Raw genomic sequence first — 15,454 nt, forward strand, 5'->3', positions numbered from 1 at the left:
AGATATTTTGGATGATGTGTACGCAGAAGCCAGTCTTAATCCAGATTCTTTACCTCCAGCCCCTGTTAAACCAGACAGATATTACCGGGTTCCTGATTCTCACCAGTTCCTTTATAAAAGCCATACTGCTGACCCAGAAACAATTTCACAGGGTCCCAAGGGAATAAAGGTCTCTACTGCTAAAAACCCTTTACCTTCAGAGAGAGATTCCAGAGCATTAGAAAGGTGGGGGAAAAAGGTGTATACATCTGCCACTTTGACCATGAGGGCATTAAACTGTCAATTTCATATGTTAAAGTACCAACAGTTTTTGTTATCTCAACTGAAAACCAAAATGACACAAGCAGAACAACCAGATTTGAAAGAATTGCAGGATTTGTTGCATGGAGCAGAGCAAGTGGGTAAACATACCTTGCAGTGTGGTTTTGATGCTTTAGAGGCCTCATGTAGAGCTGCTGTCACGGGGTCTGTTATACGTAGACATGCTTGGCTCAAAGAGCAAACCTTACCAGATCATGTCAAAGCAAAGTTATTAGATGCACCACTTCAAAAATATGTATTGTTTGGTGTTAAAGCTGAGGAGGTACTAAAGAAAATGGAGGAAAAAGCAAAATCTATGCAAACAGTGAAAGATTTCTTGCAGGTGCAACCTCCACGCTTCAGCAGAAACTGGCCTTCAAAAAATTGGTCCTTTCCAGCCACGGACAGACCTCAAAGGGGCAGATACAGACGCCCAAGGGATAGAGGACAACCACAAGGATCTTACAGAGCATAGACAGTGGCAAGCACCAACCCCAAGAGGTGGAGAAGATAGATCACAGTCATTTAGAAAACAGACACAATGACTTCCCCCTATGCCTGCCAAACAAAGCTTTAATGGCAGCACCTTTGGGCGGAAAACTGGCATTATTTTCAAAAAATTGGCACATTGTTACAAAAGACAAATCGATTCTGGACATTATAGACAGAGGCTACAGGTTCCACTTTCACACCCTTCCAAAAATGAGAGGCTTGCCAAACCTGCCACAAAATCAAAGGGCAGAGGCACAAAGACACATTTCCGCTCTCATGGATATGAAAGCCATTCAAGAGGTACCTGCAAAAGAACAAGGTCAAGGTTTTTATTCCAGACTATTCCTGGTACCAAGGAAGGGCAAAGATTGGAGACCCATCTTAGACCTATCCATCCTAAAGACATATCTACAGCTGCCAAAATTCAAGATGCTCACATTACAGCAGCTTCTTCCCATGATGGGCAAGGAGTCTTGGCTGGTAACATTGGACCTCAAGGAGGCATACCTGCATGTCCCTATCAGACAAGATTGCAGAAGATACCACAGATTTCTTGCAGGTTCAACCCATTACCAATTTTCTGCTTTGCCCTTTGGCTTATCTACTGCACCCAGAGTGTTTACGAAATGCTTGGCATCAGTAATTACCTTCTGCAGACAACAAGGAATACAAATCTACCCATATCTGGACGACTGCCTGATTCTATTGCAGCATCTGGCGTTTGTAATAAAACTGTTAAACTACCTGGGATACACAGTGAACAAAAAGAAATCAAAACTAATACCTTCTCAACAGATAATTTTCCTGGGTGCCAGCTTAAATACAACCACCCAGATGGCCTACCTCACGCCAGACAAACAAGGGCAACTGTCTCAATACTTCAACAAAATGGCAACTGTCACCAGACTAACTGCAAGGAAAATCCTGCAGGCTCTGGGATTCATGGCATCTTGCATCCTACTAATACCATGTGCAAAGCTGAATATGAGGAAACTACAATGGTACCTAAAAAACTTATGGTCTCAACACAACCACAGCTTGGAAATAATTATACCACTCATTCCATGCCTTCAAAAGGAATTTTTGTGGTGGGCTCAAGCATGCCAAAGAAATACAGGTCTCCCTTTCTGTGTACCTCAAGCAACTCAAATCATCACAACGGATGCCTCAGACTACGCCTGGGGAGCACACATGGCAGATCAGTGCATTCAGGGAAGATGGTCCCAAAAAGAGAAGCACCAACACATCAACCAAAAGGAGATGCTAGCCGTGCAAAATGCTCTTATGACCTTCAAAGACCTACTGCATCCAGGCCAGCTATTGATAAGGACAGACACCACAGTCATGTGGTACATAAACAAACAGGGGGGAACTCATTCATACCCCCTGTGCAGGCAAGCCATGACCCTGTGGAACACAGCACTGGAATTACAAATTCAACTACAGGCATAATTTCTGCCAGGGAAGGAAAACACACTAGCAGACAACTTAAGCAGAAATATGACAGACCCACACGAATGGAAGTTGCATCCTCAAGTCTTCTCAAAGATAACTCAGGCATGGGGACAGCCAGACATAGATCTATTTGCTACCCACAGAAATTACCAGTTGGAAAAATTTTGTTCAAGGACCTATCATCCACAGGCCTGGAAAGTGGACGCACTCTTTCAATTGGACAACATTGACAGTCTATGCCTTCCTGCCTCTTCCTCTACTGACCAAAGTTCTATTAAAAGCCAGAGCAGAGAGGCCACAAATGATTCTCATTGCTCCAGACTGGCCACGACAACACTGGTATCCTCTCCTAAAGAGCCTGACACACTCCCCACCATGGATCCTACCTCTAGTCCCTCTTCTGTTGTCCCTGCACAACTACAAAACCCTTCACAGCCAGCTCAAAACCCTAAATTTAGCTGCATGGAGAATACCTTAATTTCCCAACAGACTCTCCTCTCCAAGGAGATGCAGGATGTCATCTTGGAGGCCAGAAGACCCTCTACTAGAAAAGCCTACTCCGCCAAATGGAAACAATTTTGTTCCTGGAATCAAGAAAAGGGCCAGAATCCTTGGGTAATAAATATACCTCAAATTTTACAGTACCTAGCTGAGATGTTAAACAGTGGCCTTTCCTTCTCCTCCATCAAGATCCACGCTTCAGCCATTTCTGCACAATACAATACAGATCCTCCTTTATTCTCACATCCTCTATTAAGGCAGTTCCTCAGAGGGGCAAAAAATATAAAACCCCCATGGAAATCACCAGTCCCAGCTTGGGACCTCAACTTCGTATTGGAAAAACTGACCCTGCCTCCCTTTGAGCCGGCTTCTTCAACAGAGCTACAATACTTGTCATGGAAAACAGCCTTCCTTCTGGCTATTACCTCAGCATGCAGGGTTTCGGAACTACAGGCCCTCATGGCTGTACAACCATTCATCATTTTCCATCAGGACAGAGTTTCCTTACAAACAACCCTACCTTCATGCCAAAGGTAGTATCCAGTGTAGCTTTGAATCAGACTATTCATTTTCCTACCTTTTATCCAAATCCACAGAACAAAGGGGAGAGACTACTACATTCCTTGGACATTCACAGACAACTTTGTTATTACTTGGACAGAACAAAGCCATTCAGGAAATCTGAGCAGCTTTTTGTGTCCTATGCTACAGGTGCTCAAGGAAAGGTTATTTCCAAACAGACAATTTCAAACTGGATAGCCCACTGCATACATTTTTGTTATTCATTTCATGGAAAATCTGTGCCTGTATACATCAGATCCCAGTCCACCAGGGCTACAGCTACCTCTGCAGCTTTCCTCAAGGGGTCCCTACCAAGGACATTTTGGAAGCAGCTACTTGGAGTTCAGTGCACACTTTCTCCAAGCACTACCACCTTCCACTATACTCAAAATCTAAAGCGGGCTTTGCCACAGCAGTCCTGCAGGGCATCCTCGCCCCTCCTAGTTCCACTTAGTGCCTACCACCCTTACTTAGCTTTGGGATTCTACCCATCTCTAATGACTGCAGCTGTATGCACGATGAACATAGTACAATTTTGTGCCTACCATAAATGTAGATGTTTGAGTGCTCATACAGCTGCAGTCCAGGTTACCCTCCCTCCATCCCCTCTTAGGACAGGCCTTATGACAAACACCTTTATCATACAACCTATTTGGGGTATTCTTTTATGGTGTATTTGCTTGCAACTACTGTTTTTCATTTATCTACACTGCATGTTTGCATAATATTATGTTTTGCCTTCCTTCTGGGGGCACTTGACATCTGGGGCAAGAAAAACTGAAGAAAATGGCGTCGGCTGCCTCTTTTATACCCCTGCCACAGTGACGTCAGGGAAGAGGTGACGACAACCGATGCCGGACCTAGACTTTGGAATTCGGCCGACCGAGGACCCGCCTGACGGCAGGATACCCCATCTGTAATGACTGCAGCTGTATGAGCACTCGAACATCTACATTTATGGTAGGTACAAAACTGTACTTTTTCCTGTCCAGTACCGTTTGGGGCCAGTCATTTACCCCAAAACTGTACATTAGAACAGGAAAAGCAAATTGGTTTATAGCTTGGACTTTGGCCCTCTAGATGTCAGGGCTGAATATTTATACACTCCCTCCTGCTTAAATTCCTTTATATCACATTCCTGTGCCAGACCAATATTTTCTTGGTGCTGTAGCTTTTCTGCTTTTAAATTTTGGTTTTGCACAATTATCAAGATCAGATGACATTCTTGTATCATCTGAGAAAGTTTTGACTACTTGCAATTTTGCTTTCAATTCCTCATCTGATGAACTGTAAAGTTTTAAATCGCCCACAAAAAGATGAGAAAGTCTTTACACTTTGTTGTTTTGTGGGGACCAGATTGTAACCATGACCTTAATCTGTTAAGTAGACAGTTTAATGGGTTAAAGAAAAGACAAAAGAGCAGCGGTGACAGTGTCCTCTTGGAATATCCCCCTTTGAATTTTTATTCCTGGATTAATAATTTGTCCTTTATCATGGCTTAGCTGCATAGTGGTTTGCCAAAGTTTCATGGCTGCTGTAATGTAATCGATCAGTGTAGGATGTATCTTGTACATTTTAAGTACTCTTTTATCCATGAATGTGTGATGCTGTCAAGTGCTTTTTTGTACTCTATCCATGCCATACTTAGATTCTTCCCCTTTTTACAGCTCTCCGTTATGATGTTTTAACAACAAATGACCCTTTGTTCCATATCGACTTTCTTTCATTTCCCTTTTGTTCTATTGCCGTGATTGAGTTTTCTTCTAAATGACTACAAACTCTGTCAGCATCAGTTCCAGTGTATAGTTTATACATCATCCAAGGGCAAGTTATTGGTCTGTAGTTTTTAGGACATCTTGCAGGGTCACTGTTAAGGAGGAGTATCATTTTTCATGTTGTTAACCTGGTTGGCATTTGTTTGGGGTGCACATTTAAATAGTTCTTACTCATGGTTAAATCTTCATGTAAAGATGTTAATACTTTTAGCCAGAAATTAGGTACTGCATCTGGGCTTGGGGTTTTCAATTTAGGAGCTTTTCTTAATTTTCTTTCAGTTTCTCTGGCCGTTACGTCATCCCATTTCTTATCCTGTATATTTGAACTTCTTATTCTTTTTTCTTCTTCTCCATTCAGCATCTTTGTGATGTTCCACAGGATCTTCATACATATTTCTTTAAAATGTCTTTCTTCTTTTTGGTGGTGGTTTTATTCCTTTTGCTTTGTTTCCCAATTCTTTTTTTGTGGGTCATCAGTAAATTGCTTATTTTGTACTTTTCCTTTATATTTATCTGCATATCTTCCAAGTTTTTCCGGCTGTGCTGATATCTTTAGATTATTGTTTGCAGTAGTGTATGATAGATTCTAATCTCTTTTGGTACTGCATGTTGCTTTTATCGCATCTAATGTTCTAAGGGTTTTTGTTGATCTGTTCCCGCTTCTGAACTCCTCTAAAAGTGACGCTTCTTTTCTTAATTGCTTTATAGTCGTCTCTGTTCGATACTTCCATGATGGCATTTGATTTCTCCCCTTCCTTCCCTTTACTGCCCTGTGTTTTGTGGTAAGACTTTATCTGTTAGGATGTAATATATCCTTCCCTTTACTGCCCTGTGTTTTTGTGGTAAGACTTTATCTGTTAGGATGTAATATATCCTTCCCTTTACTGCCCTGTGTTTTTGTGGTAAGACTTTATCTGTTAGGATGTAATATATCCTATCTGCTTCTGTTGTATCGCATGAATTTCTATGAATGGTCTTGACTACTGTGTTCGTTTTATCAAACTTCTGATATTTTGGGTGCAATTAAGTTTCTGTCATCTATTTCTTTCATTGATCTTATCAATAAATTGTTCCCTTAGATCATTTTCTTCCAATGTAAGGGCACATTCTTTGTTCTCTGTTTCCTGTGGGCATTCTACAGAAAGTGCCAGGACATCTTCCTATGGCTTATTCTGTTCATCTTCATCCTGTGTCATCCATTGCGCTTTCATATGGGAACTCACTAGCCTGTCACTCCACAATATAGACCGTGTCAGTTACTACAGTTTCTTGTTCCTTCCCTTGCTGTGCAACTCCAACTGAACATTTGTACTGGTTTCTTACTAAAGGCTCCAAAGTATCTTCATATGGCAACTGATCAGATGTTTCCCGCTCTACTGGTTTCACCTTAATTTGGAGACTCATGATTATGTCATCTGTGATGTAATCAGTTAGGTTTTCTATACTAAATCCATCACTTTGCAGATAATCCATAACTTCAGTTTCTATTACTTTAACATCTCCATTTGCTAGTCCTCTTTTCTACTCCCTTCCTTTGACTTTTCTTTTTTTATTGTAAAATTTTCCATATCTAGATGCCTTTGCCTGTATTTCTCTTCAAATATCTTTGGTGCTGCTTTTTGTATTGATTAATTTGGCTTCTCTTTTGCATAAGTATTGCACCATATCTGATCTCTGTTTTTTTTTTTTTTGTGTCCATGTTTCTTTTTCATACCTTTCAAAAATCTCAAGATTTTGTTCTTTGTATATTTGTACTTCCTCAGTTGCTTCTTTCTCCAAACAGGCCAAGTTTTTTTGGTCTATATAATTTTTTGTGAATCTGTTATATTAATGAACACATTTGCATTTGAAGGTTCTGAGAGTTTTTCTTGTGCAAGTATTTTTATTCTAATTTATCTCTGAATCTTTTTGTATATCTTCTGCGTACCTTTGTGTTGATTTTAGTGTTGATAGAGTTTATAGTTTAGTTCCATATCTATGCTAACAGACATATGTTAAGTAGCAGGTTTGGGGTCTGGAGGTTCATGGCAGAAAGGTATCTCCAGGCAACCAGCCTAGACAGATAACAAAAAAAATTGTACACGCAGCAGATATTTATCCTAACAATGTAGCATTCAGGATTATTGTGAATTAATGAATTCATTAACATCTATCTTTTTGTGTTTTTTTTTCTTTTAGAAAAAGGGAAGAGGAAAAAAAGAAAGAAGTTCTGAACAACCCTGTTAAAATGAAGAAGATTAGAGAATTTGTAAGCTTTAAACCTTAAGCTGTAGTTATTTTATAAAACTGACTTATGCAAGTCTTACTATACGATTAAAAATGCTGCTCGTTTTGTAAGGTTAGTGCCAGTGTGGGAAGCACCATGTTCAGCAGGAGGATTGTTGCATGCAGTGCCCTTTTACTTCCTGTGCTAAGTTTGTGTATGTGATGAAAAGGACAGTCCGGTCTATCTGTGTGAGTATTGCATGCTGTACTGGTGTACGTCTAAGGTATTTTAACAGCCGTGATGGAAGGGACATTGTGTTTGGAACTAGGGTTGTGGAGCTGGTTTGGGGGATACCCTGGAATACCTAGTTAGTTTATTTGGGAGGGGATGCAGCACCTCAGATTGCTGGCAGATGTGTGGTTTGTATGCACCTCTTGTTAGTGATGCAGACAAGTTAAGTAATGGTTAGTTAGTGATGCAGACTAGTTAAGTAATGGTTAGTTAGTGATGCAGACTAGTTAAGTAATGGTTAGTTAGTGATGCAGACAAGTTAAGTAATGGTTACATGTGTAATGAGGGGCAAGAAACAGGAAAACTACCCACTGCTGGCAGTGCCGATCCACACGTGTCATCACCACGTATCACTTTCTTATGTGCATGTTTACCTAAACTATCTGTCTGAGAGAGAATCCCAGGCTGCTTACAGACAGATATGCTGTAGGGTACCACACTGGTTGCAAAGATAATAGGATGCATGAGGCGAATATAAAACCTTAGAAACGATACAGCTGAAAGGAGACCGTGTAATAAGAGACGGAGTTTGAAAGTCTAATACAGAATGTTGTAGGTCATCTCTGTGAGGGAATGGAGGGACCCCTTCATGGTTACAGGTACGAGGAGTAAAAGTTCATGCCCGATCATGTTTTCCTGCAGGGATATCTCTCTCTCCTTCCGCAGCATGGCTAGCCACCCAGTGGTGTAAACCTTGGCTCGAGATGATTGTCACTGTTGAAGTGACACCCTGACCCCATGTGCAAAAATGGGAAAAGGGGTTGAGGATGGATGGGATAGATGGAGATCTCCCTTTCCATTGGAGGTATGCAAAATAAAATGTCATGCCTGATTAGGTTTTCCAGCAGGGATATCTCCTTTCCCCTTAGAGGTATGCAGAATAAAATGTCTTGCTTGGTCTTGTTTTCCTGCAGCAATATCTCCCTTCTCCCACATCTCTGCTATGGTAAGCTTACTGACACATTGTCTCAGGCTGTCAATCTAACTGACTGCTGAGAATGTGGAAGCTGCTTTTCCATAGCAGGTAATCTGCATGGCTTTTTACATGCTTCTGTCTGACTTCTCAAGGGTTTGGAGTTCAGTGATGTTATTTCCTTGTTGTTCTCTGGGCAGATTGTGGCTACCATCTTGTGCTTTGCTTTAACGGGAAGCCTTTTAAAAATGTATTGATACAGGAGACAGATGTTTTTTTTTCCCTGTCTGGTGCGATTAATGTCTGCCTTACATTCTGTTTCTTGATGTGCTATATTTAACTGTGAGTAAATTACTAAACTTTTAATCATTTGTTTTATTTAGAAAACAAATATTTTTAAACTCATCTGGTGCTATTTTGTGATTTGTATCACTTCAGGTTGGCTTTGATATCAGGCATCCATACATCCAGTAGGCTGAATTGTTTCCATAAGTGAAGAATGCTACAGCAGGCATTCAGTGCTTACAAGTAGCCAGCGCATTTGGGCCAAGTCTAGCAAGGAAATTACAGGTTCTTATGACTGCTTGTTTTACTTACATATCAAGAATTGCTGTGGAAAGTGGCTGTAGGACAAATGCCTCATCCCTCACAAGGCTAGCATCCTCATCTCGGTCTCACTGAGCTTGACTTCTTGAGCTCATAGTGACCTATTTTGCCTGAAATCCCAGTGTAGCTGGGGATGAATGAGATAGTAAAATTCCACTCCTGACATGGTTTTGAGTTACTGAAACACAGTAGTTTAAGCTGTGTATATTGTTTCATGGAGTGATTGATTAGTGCCTAGGAAAGGTTCAGATTTCAGGCTTTTTAATTTAGATATGGAAGTGTGTCTTTCCAATGCTGAAATAGCCACAGGGGACCATGGTATTGAAATTTGTTGAGACTGCTATAGGATAGCTCATTACAGGATAGACTGAGAAGCCAAGTGTGCTGTGCAGTGCCCATCACATCAGCAAGGATGTGTGTGTCTGTCTGATGGCAGGCTTATACTAGTGAAGGGGGATGTAGGCACTGGACCTCCCCTCAAAAACCAGGAGTGAGTAAGTAGAAGACGTATGGGAATGTATTAGAAAGGGAGTGAGTAAGTAGAAGATGTATGGAAATGTATTAGAAAGGGAGTAAGTAAGTAGAAGACATATGGAAATGTATTAGAAAGGGAGTGAGTAAGTAGAAGACATATGGGAATGTATTATAAAGGGAGTGAGTAAGTAGAAGACGTATGGAAATGTATTAGAAAGGGAGTGAGTAATTAGAAGACATATGGAAATGTATTAGAAAGGGAGTGAGTAAATACAAGACGTATGGGAATGTATTAGAAAGGGAGTGAGTAAGTAGAAGACATATGGGAATGTATTATAAAGGGAGTGAGTAAGTAGAAGACGTATGGAAATGTATTAGAAAGGGAGTGAGTAATTAGAAGACATATGGAAATGTATTAGAAAGGGAGTGAGTAAGTACAAGACGTATGGGAATGTATTATAATGGGTGTGAGTAAGTAGAAGACATATGGGAATGTATTATAAAGGGAGTGAGTAAGTACAAGACGTATGGGAATGTATTATAATGGGAGTGAGTAAGTAGAAGACATATGGGAATGTATTATAAAGGGAGTGAGTAAGTACAAGACGTATGGGAATGTATTATAATGGGAGTGAGTAAGAAGAAGACATATGGGAATGTATTAGAAAGGGATTGAGTAAGTAGAAGACATGGAAATGTATTAGAAAGGGAGTGAGTAAATACAAGACGTATGGGAATGTATTATAAAGGGAGTGAGTAAGTAGAAGACGTGTGGGAATGTGTTAGAAAGGGAGTGAGTAAGTAGAAGACGTGTGGGAATGTGTTAGAAAGGGAGTGAGTAAGTAGAAGACGTATGGAAATGTATTAGAAAGGGAGTGAGTAAGTAGGAGACGTGTGGGGATGTGTTAGAAATGGAGTGAGTAAGTAGAAGACGTATGGAAATGTATTAGAAAGGGAGTGAGTAAGTAGATGATGTATGGAAATGTGTTAGAAAGGGAGTGAGTAAGTAGAAGATGTACGGAAATGTATTTAGAAAGATTATGCTTACTGTTGACATCAAGGAGAAAAGTGACGCATCCTTTTGGGCATAGGATCCTTCCCCAGGAGAAAGAAAGTGCTTAAGGGGGTCCATTGCCAACAGATTTGAAATAGCCCTTTATGGCAGTTGTGTATATTCTGGACGGGTTTTCTGACTGATACGCCCTACCCCTGTTCTGTGCATTTTAAGTCAGTGATGATGTCTGGTGGAACTTTAGACAAGCTGGTTCTTATCTGCTGACTTTACTGTGGGCTATAAGAAGCAAAGACTGTCACCACAAAAATGTATGTGACAGCATAAAGACAAGTAACTGGGAATGCTTCAAATGATTTGGACACCTTTTAATTTGTGTTTTTGATGTTGATATATGTTAGTGTGGTATGTCCTCAGTATTCTGCACATCAGTGGTTACAAAATAGTGATCCTTGTTCTATTGTATTCAGAGGCTGCAAGTACTGGTATATTGATGGTATGCACTGGTTTATTGATATGGGGAATGGGTAGGCTTCAGGCAGGTTTGTTAATTCATTTGTAGTCTTTGTTCACATTGCCTGGTTTAGGAAAGCAACACAGAAATGATTTACTAGATGTCCTTCAAGGATGCATCTGCAGTCCTTACAAATGGGTTGTCCTGTCGTCAGGCAGCCCTTCGGTCGGCCGGATTCCAAAGTCTGGGTCTGGCTTCGGCTGGTGTCGCACTTCACCCGACGTCATCGCTGCAGTTACTCGGGTATAAAGGCATCAGCCAACGCCATTTTCCTCAGTCTTTCTTGCCACGTGGCGCCCGAAGCAGAAGCTGTTCGCAAGTGCCGGTCGGTCAGAACCAGAGATTACTACTACCGAATACTTCTTCTACTACCGAAGACTTCTAAAAAGCTAAGTACCCCGTTGGGGACTCTTTCTTGCCTCAGCCGATGTCAGAAAAAGTGAATAACTGTTTAACTTGTGGGAAACAAATACCTCATAAAGATTTCCACTCTTACTGCTTACCTTGTTTAGGCCCAGACCACGACGTAGCAGCTTGTCTAGCCTGTGCTTCTTTTAACCGACGGACGCTTAGACGTCGGTCGGAATTTGCTGAGCAGTTTTTCGGCTCTGATTTTGCTTATATTATGCCGTCGGATCCTCCGACTTCACAAATTTCCAAAAAACGCAAGGAAAAGGACCGACACTCGTGGTCCGCGGTTTCGGCCGAAACCGCGGTTAAGCCAACCGCAAGTGTCTCGGTTTCGGCTGAAACTGAGCAAGCGGTTCTTCCTTCAACCGAAAACTTACCTTCTACCGAGGCCTCTTCCAACCTGGTGGAATCGGCTTCTGAAATCCAACCTGCAGTTGTGGTTTCTCAGGAATTATCTGACACTATTCCCTTGGATATTTCAACCCCTGCACGTGGAGCTGCTAGGCCACCTGCAGCCATGTCTATTAAGGCCTTTGCCAGGGCTAAAGCAGCTAAAGCTACTAAATCTGTGCCTGTTAAGACCCCCTCTCACAGGCCTAGCTCCAGTTCCCAAATGCTTAGTCTTGCAGAGGATCTCATTTCTTTAATCCGGGGATCCCAACCTCACCCAGACAGGGCCTCTCACCCACCTCCAGAGAAGAGGCCTAGAGCAGAGCCCCTGAGCCAGTTTCCACAGATGATTCCTCTGATGATTCAGATAATACAGACCCTCCAGAGGCTCCTTTTTTTCCCCTTATGAAGACTCTGATGCTGAAGAGTCCATCCTTCTGCCTCTCCGCCTGAGGAATTTTCCTTTGGGAAACCTTGCATGCTATGAGGGAACAATTTCAGTGGCAGGGCCAAGATTTTTCAGACTCCAGAAAAGGCTTAGAACCTTTTGCATTTACCACAACATAGGCCTTTAGCTATACCTCCAGTTCTTTCTGTTGTAGATGATGCATTTAATGATGCTGGTACTGCTCCTGATTCATTACCTCCGGCCCCTGCTAAGCCCGATAGGTTCTACAGGGTCCCGGACACACATCACCATTTATACAAGGCTCCTTTTGCAGATCCGAGACTATCTCCCAGGGCCTAAGGCTGTAGCAACTACCTCTGCCAAAAACCCCCCCTCTGAAAGGGAATCCAGGTCCTTAGAGAGATGGGGTAAAAAAGTTTACACTTCTGCTACTCTGTCAGCTAGGGCCTTGAACTGTCAATTTCATATGATCCAGTATCAAGAATTTATGCTAGACCAGTTAACCAAAAACTGTCCTCTGATGAACCTTTAGACAAGAAATATGTTCAGGAAATGGTACATAACATTCAGCAAGTTAGTAAGCATTCTCTAAAATGCGGCTATGATGCACTGGAGGCTTCCTTTAGATCAGCCATGACTGGCACAGTTATCAGAAGGCATGCATGGTTAAAAGAGCAGGCCTTACGGACCATGTCAAATCAAAACTATTAGATGCTCCCATGGACAAGATCAATTTGTTTGGCTCTCCTGCACAACAGGTGCTGAAGAAGATGGAGGAGAAGGCAAAATCTGTCCAAACAGTGAAAGATTTCTTACAGGTCCAACCTCCAAGGTTTAGCAGGAATTGGCCCTCCAAGAATTGGTCCTTTCCAGACTCCTCTAAAGCACAGAGAGGCAGGAATAGGCGATCAAGAGGCAGAAACCAATCCAGGGGTGCCTACAGGGGACGCCAGTGGCAGGGTAACAACCAGCGAGGCACAGACACAGCCACCACCACTGCAACAGGACAATCACAGTGACTTGGCTCTGGCACCGCCTACCAGGGAACAACTAGAAGCACCCTTAGGTGGGAAGCTAGCTTTATTTTCAAAGAACTGGCATTACATCACAAGAGACAAGTGGATTTTGCAGACAATAGACCAAGGTTACAGGTTTCATTTCCATACTCTACCAGGAAAGAGAGGAATGCCAAACCTACCTCCAAATCAAAAGGCAGAAGCTCTAAAACAAGTAAATCAATTATTAAAGATGAGAGCTGTAGAAAAGGTACCATATATGGAGCAAGGAAAGGGCTTTTACTCCAGACTCTTCCTAGTACCAAGGAAAGAAAGCAAATGGAGACCTATTCTCGATCTGTCCGCTTTAAACACATTCCTCATTGTTCCAAAATTCAAAATGCTGACCCTACAGCAGCTTCTTCCCATGCTGGGCAAGGAGTCTTGGCTGGTAACTCTAGATCTCAAGGAGGCATACCTGCACATCCCCATATGACCAAATTGCAGAAGATACCTCAGATTTCTTGCAGGATCAGAGCATTATCAATTCTCAGCATTGCCCTTTGGCTTATCTACTGCCCAGAGTGTTCACGAAATGCCTGGCATCAGTAATTGCTCATTGCAGGCTTCAGGAATCCAAATCTACCCTTACCTGGACGACTGCCTGATACAAGCGGACAACAAAACAAGCTAGCAGAAGACTTGAAAAGAGTCATTTACCTTCTACAAGCCCTGGGATATACAGTCAATATAAAAAGTCAAGGCTGATACCATCCCAAAAGATAACCTTCTTGGAGTGCGGAGCTGGACACATCAAACAAATGGCATTCCTAACAGTAGAAAAACAGGAGCAACTCCTCTCTACTTCTTGGCATTAACAAAGCAAAACCATCTAACAGCAAGAAAAGTCCTACAAGCATTGGGCTTCATGGCATCCTGCATAATATTGGTCCCACATGCCAGACTGCATATGAGAAAGCTACAGTGGTACCTAAGGAATTTATGGTCTCAGCACAAGCACAGCCTAGAAACTCAAATTCCAATAATTCCATGCCTGAAGCAAGAATTCCTATGGTGGGCTCAGGCCTGTCAATCAAACGAAGGATTGCCCTTCCACAGCACTCAACCAAGCCAAACCATCACAACGGACGCTTCAGACCTCGGTTGGGGGCCCACATGATGGACAAATGCATACAAGGTTTATGGACTCAAGAACAGCTGCACCTACACATAAACCTAAAAGAAATGCTGGCAGTAAAACTGGCAATTCAGACTTCAAACCATTTCTTCGACAAGGCCAATTGATGATAAGGACAGACAACACCACAGTTATGTGGTACATCAACAAGCAGGGAGGCACACATTCGTACCCTCTATGCCGGATGGCCCTGGACCTCTGGAATGTGGCCCTGAGTTACAACATTCAGTTACAAGCAATCTTTGTACCAGGAAAAGAAAACACTCTAGCAGACATATTAAGCAGGACTACCACGGATGCCCACGAATGGATGCTGCATCCGGACATCTTCAAAACCATTACAAGAAAATGGGGTCTCCCAGAAATAGACTTATTTGCATCCCCACACAATCACCAATTAAAGAAATTCTGCACCAGGACGTACCACCCACTGGCATGGAAGGTGGACTCCCTATCCTTCAGTTGCGAAAACTGACAGCATATGCATTCCCACCACTACCTTTGATGCACAAGGTGCTATTGAAGATCAAAGAGGACCGTCCAAGGATCATCCTGATAGCTCCAGATTGGCCAAGGCAACATTGGTACCCATTACTGAGGAGCATGTCTCGGGAACAGATATGGCCCTTACCCCTAGTTCCCTTGCTGTTAACTCAGAACAACTACAACACCCTGCATCCAAACCTGAAAACTCTGCAGCTGACTGCCTGGAACATTGCATAAGACAAATTAACCCAAATTTATCTCAAAGGGTTAAGGACATTATCTTGGAAGCTCGCAGACCTTCAACAAGGAAAACCTATTCAGCAAAATGGAAAAGATATCTCATTTGGAGTACTACCAAAGGGGAAGATGTGTCACTGGTAAACATAGCCAACATCCTGGAATACTTGGCAGAGCTATTCCACAAAGGCCTGTCCTACTCTTCCATTAAGATTCATGCATCAGCTA

The 15,454-nt window shown here is 42.2% G+C and overlaps 1 protein-coding gene across 2 annotated transcripts in view; it reads left to right on the plus strand.

Moving 5' to 3' along the window:
• CWC25 (CWC25 spliceosome associated protein homolog) overlaps positions 1-15,454 on the plus strand; it is a 564,446-nt gene that overhangs the window by 101,889 nt on the left and 447,103 nt on the right. For both annotated transcript variants that reach the window (XM_044055290.1, XM_044055291.1), the window contains one exon: positions 7,263-7,332. In XM_044055290.1, coding sequence (XP_043911225.1) covers positions 7,263-7,332 — 70 coding nt within the window. The remainder of the gene's footprint in view (positions 1-7,262; positions 7,333-15,454) is intronic.

The sequence above is a fragment of the Protopterus annectens genome, chromosome 13.part0 (assembly GCF_019279795.1).
Source record: "Protopterus annectens isolate FY-2018-M chromosome 13.part0, PAN1.0, whole genome shotgun sequence".
NCBI classification, from domain to species: domain Eukaryota; kingdom Metazoa; phylum Chordata; order Ceratodontiformes; family Protopteridae; genus Protopterus; species Protopterus annectens.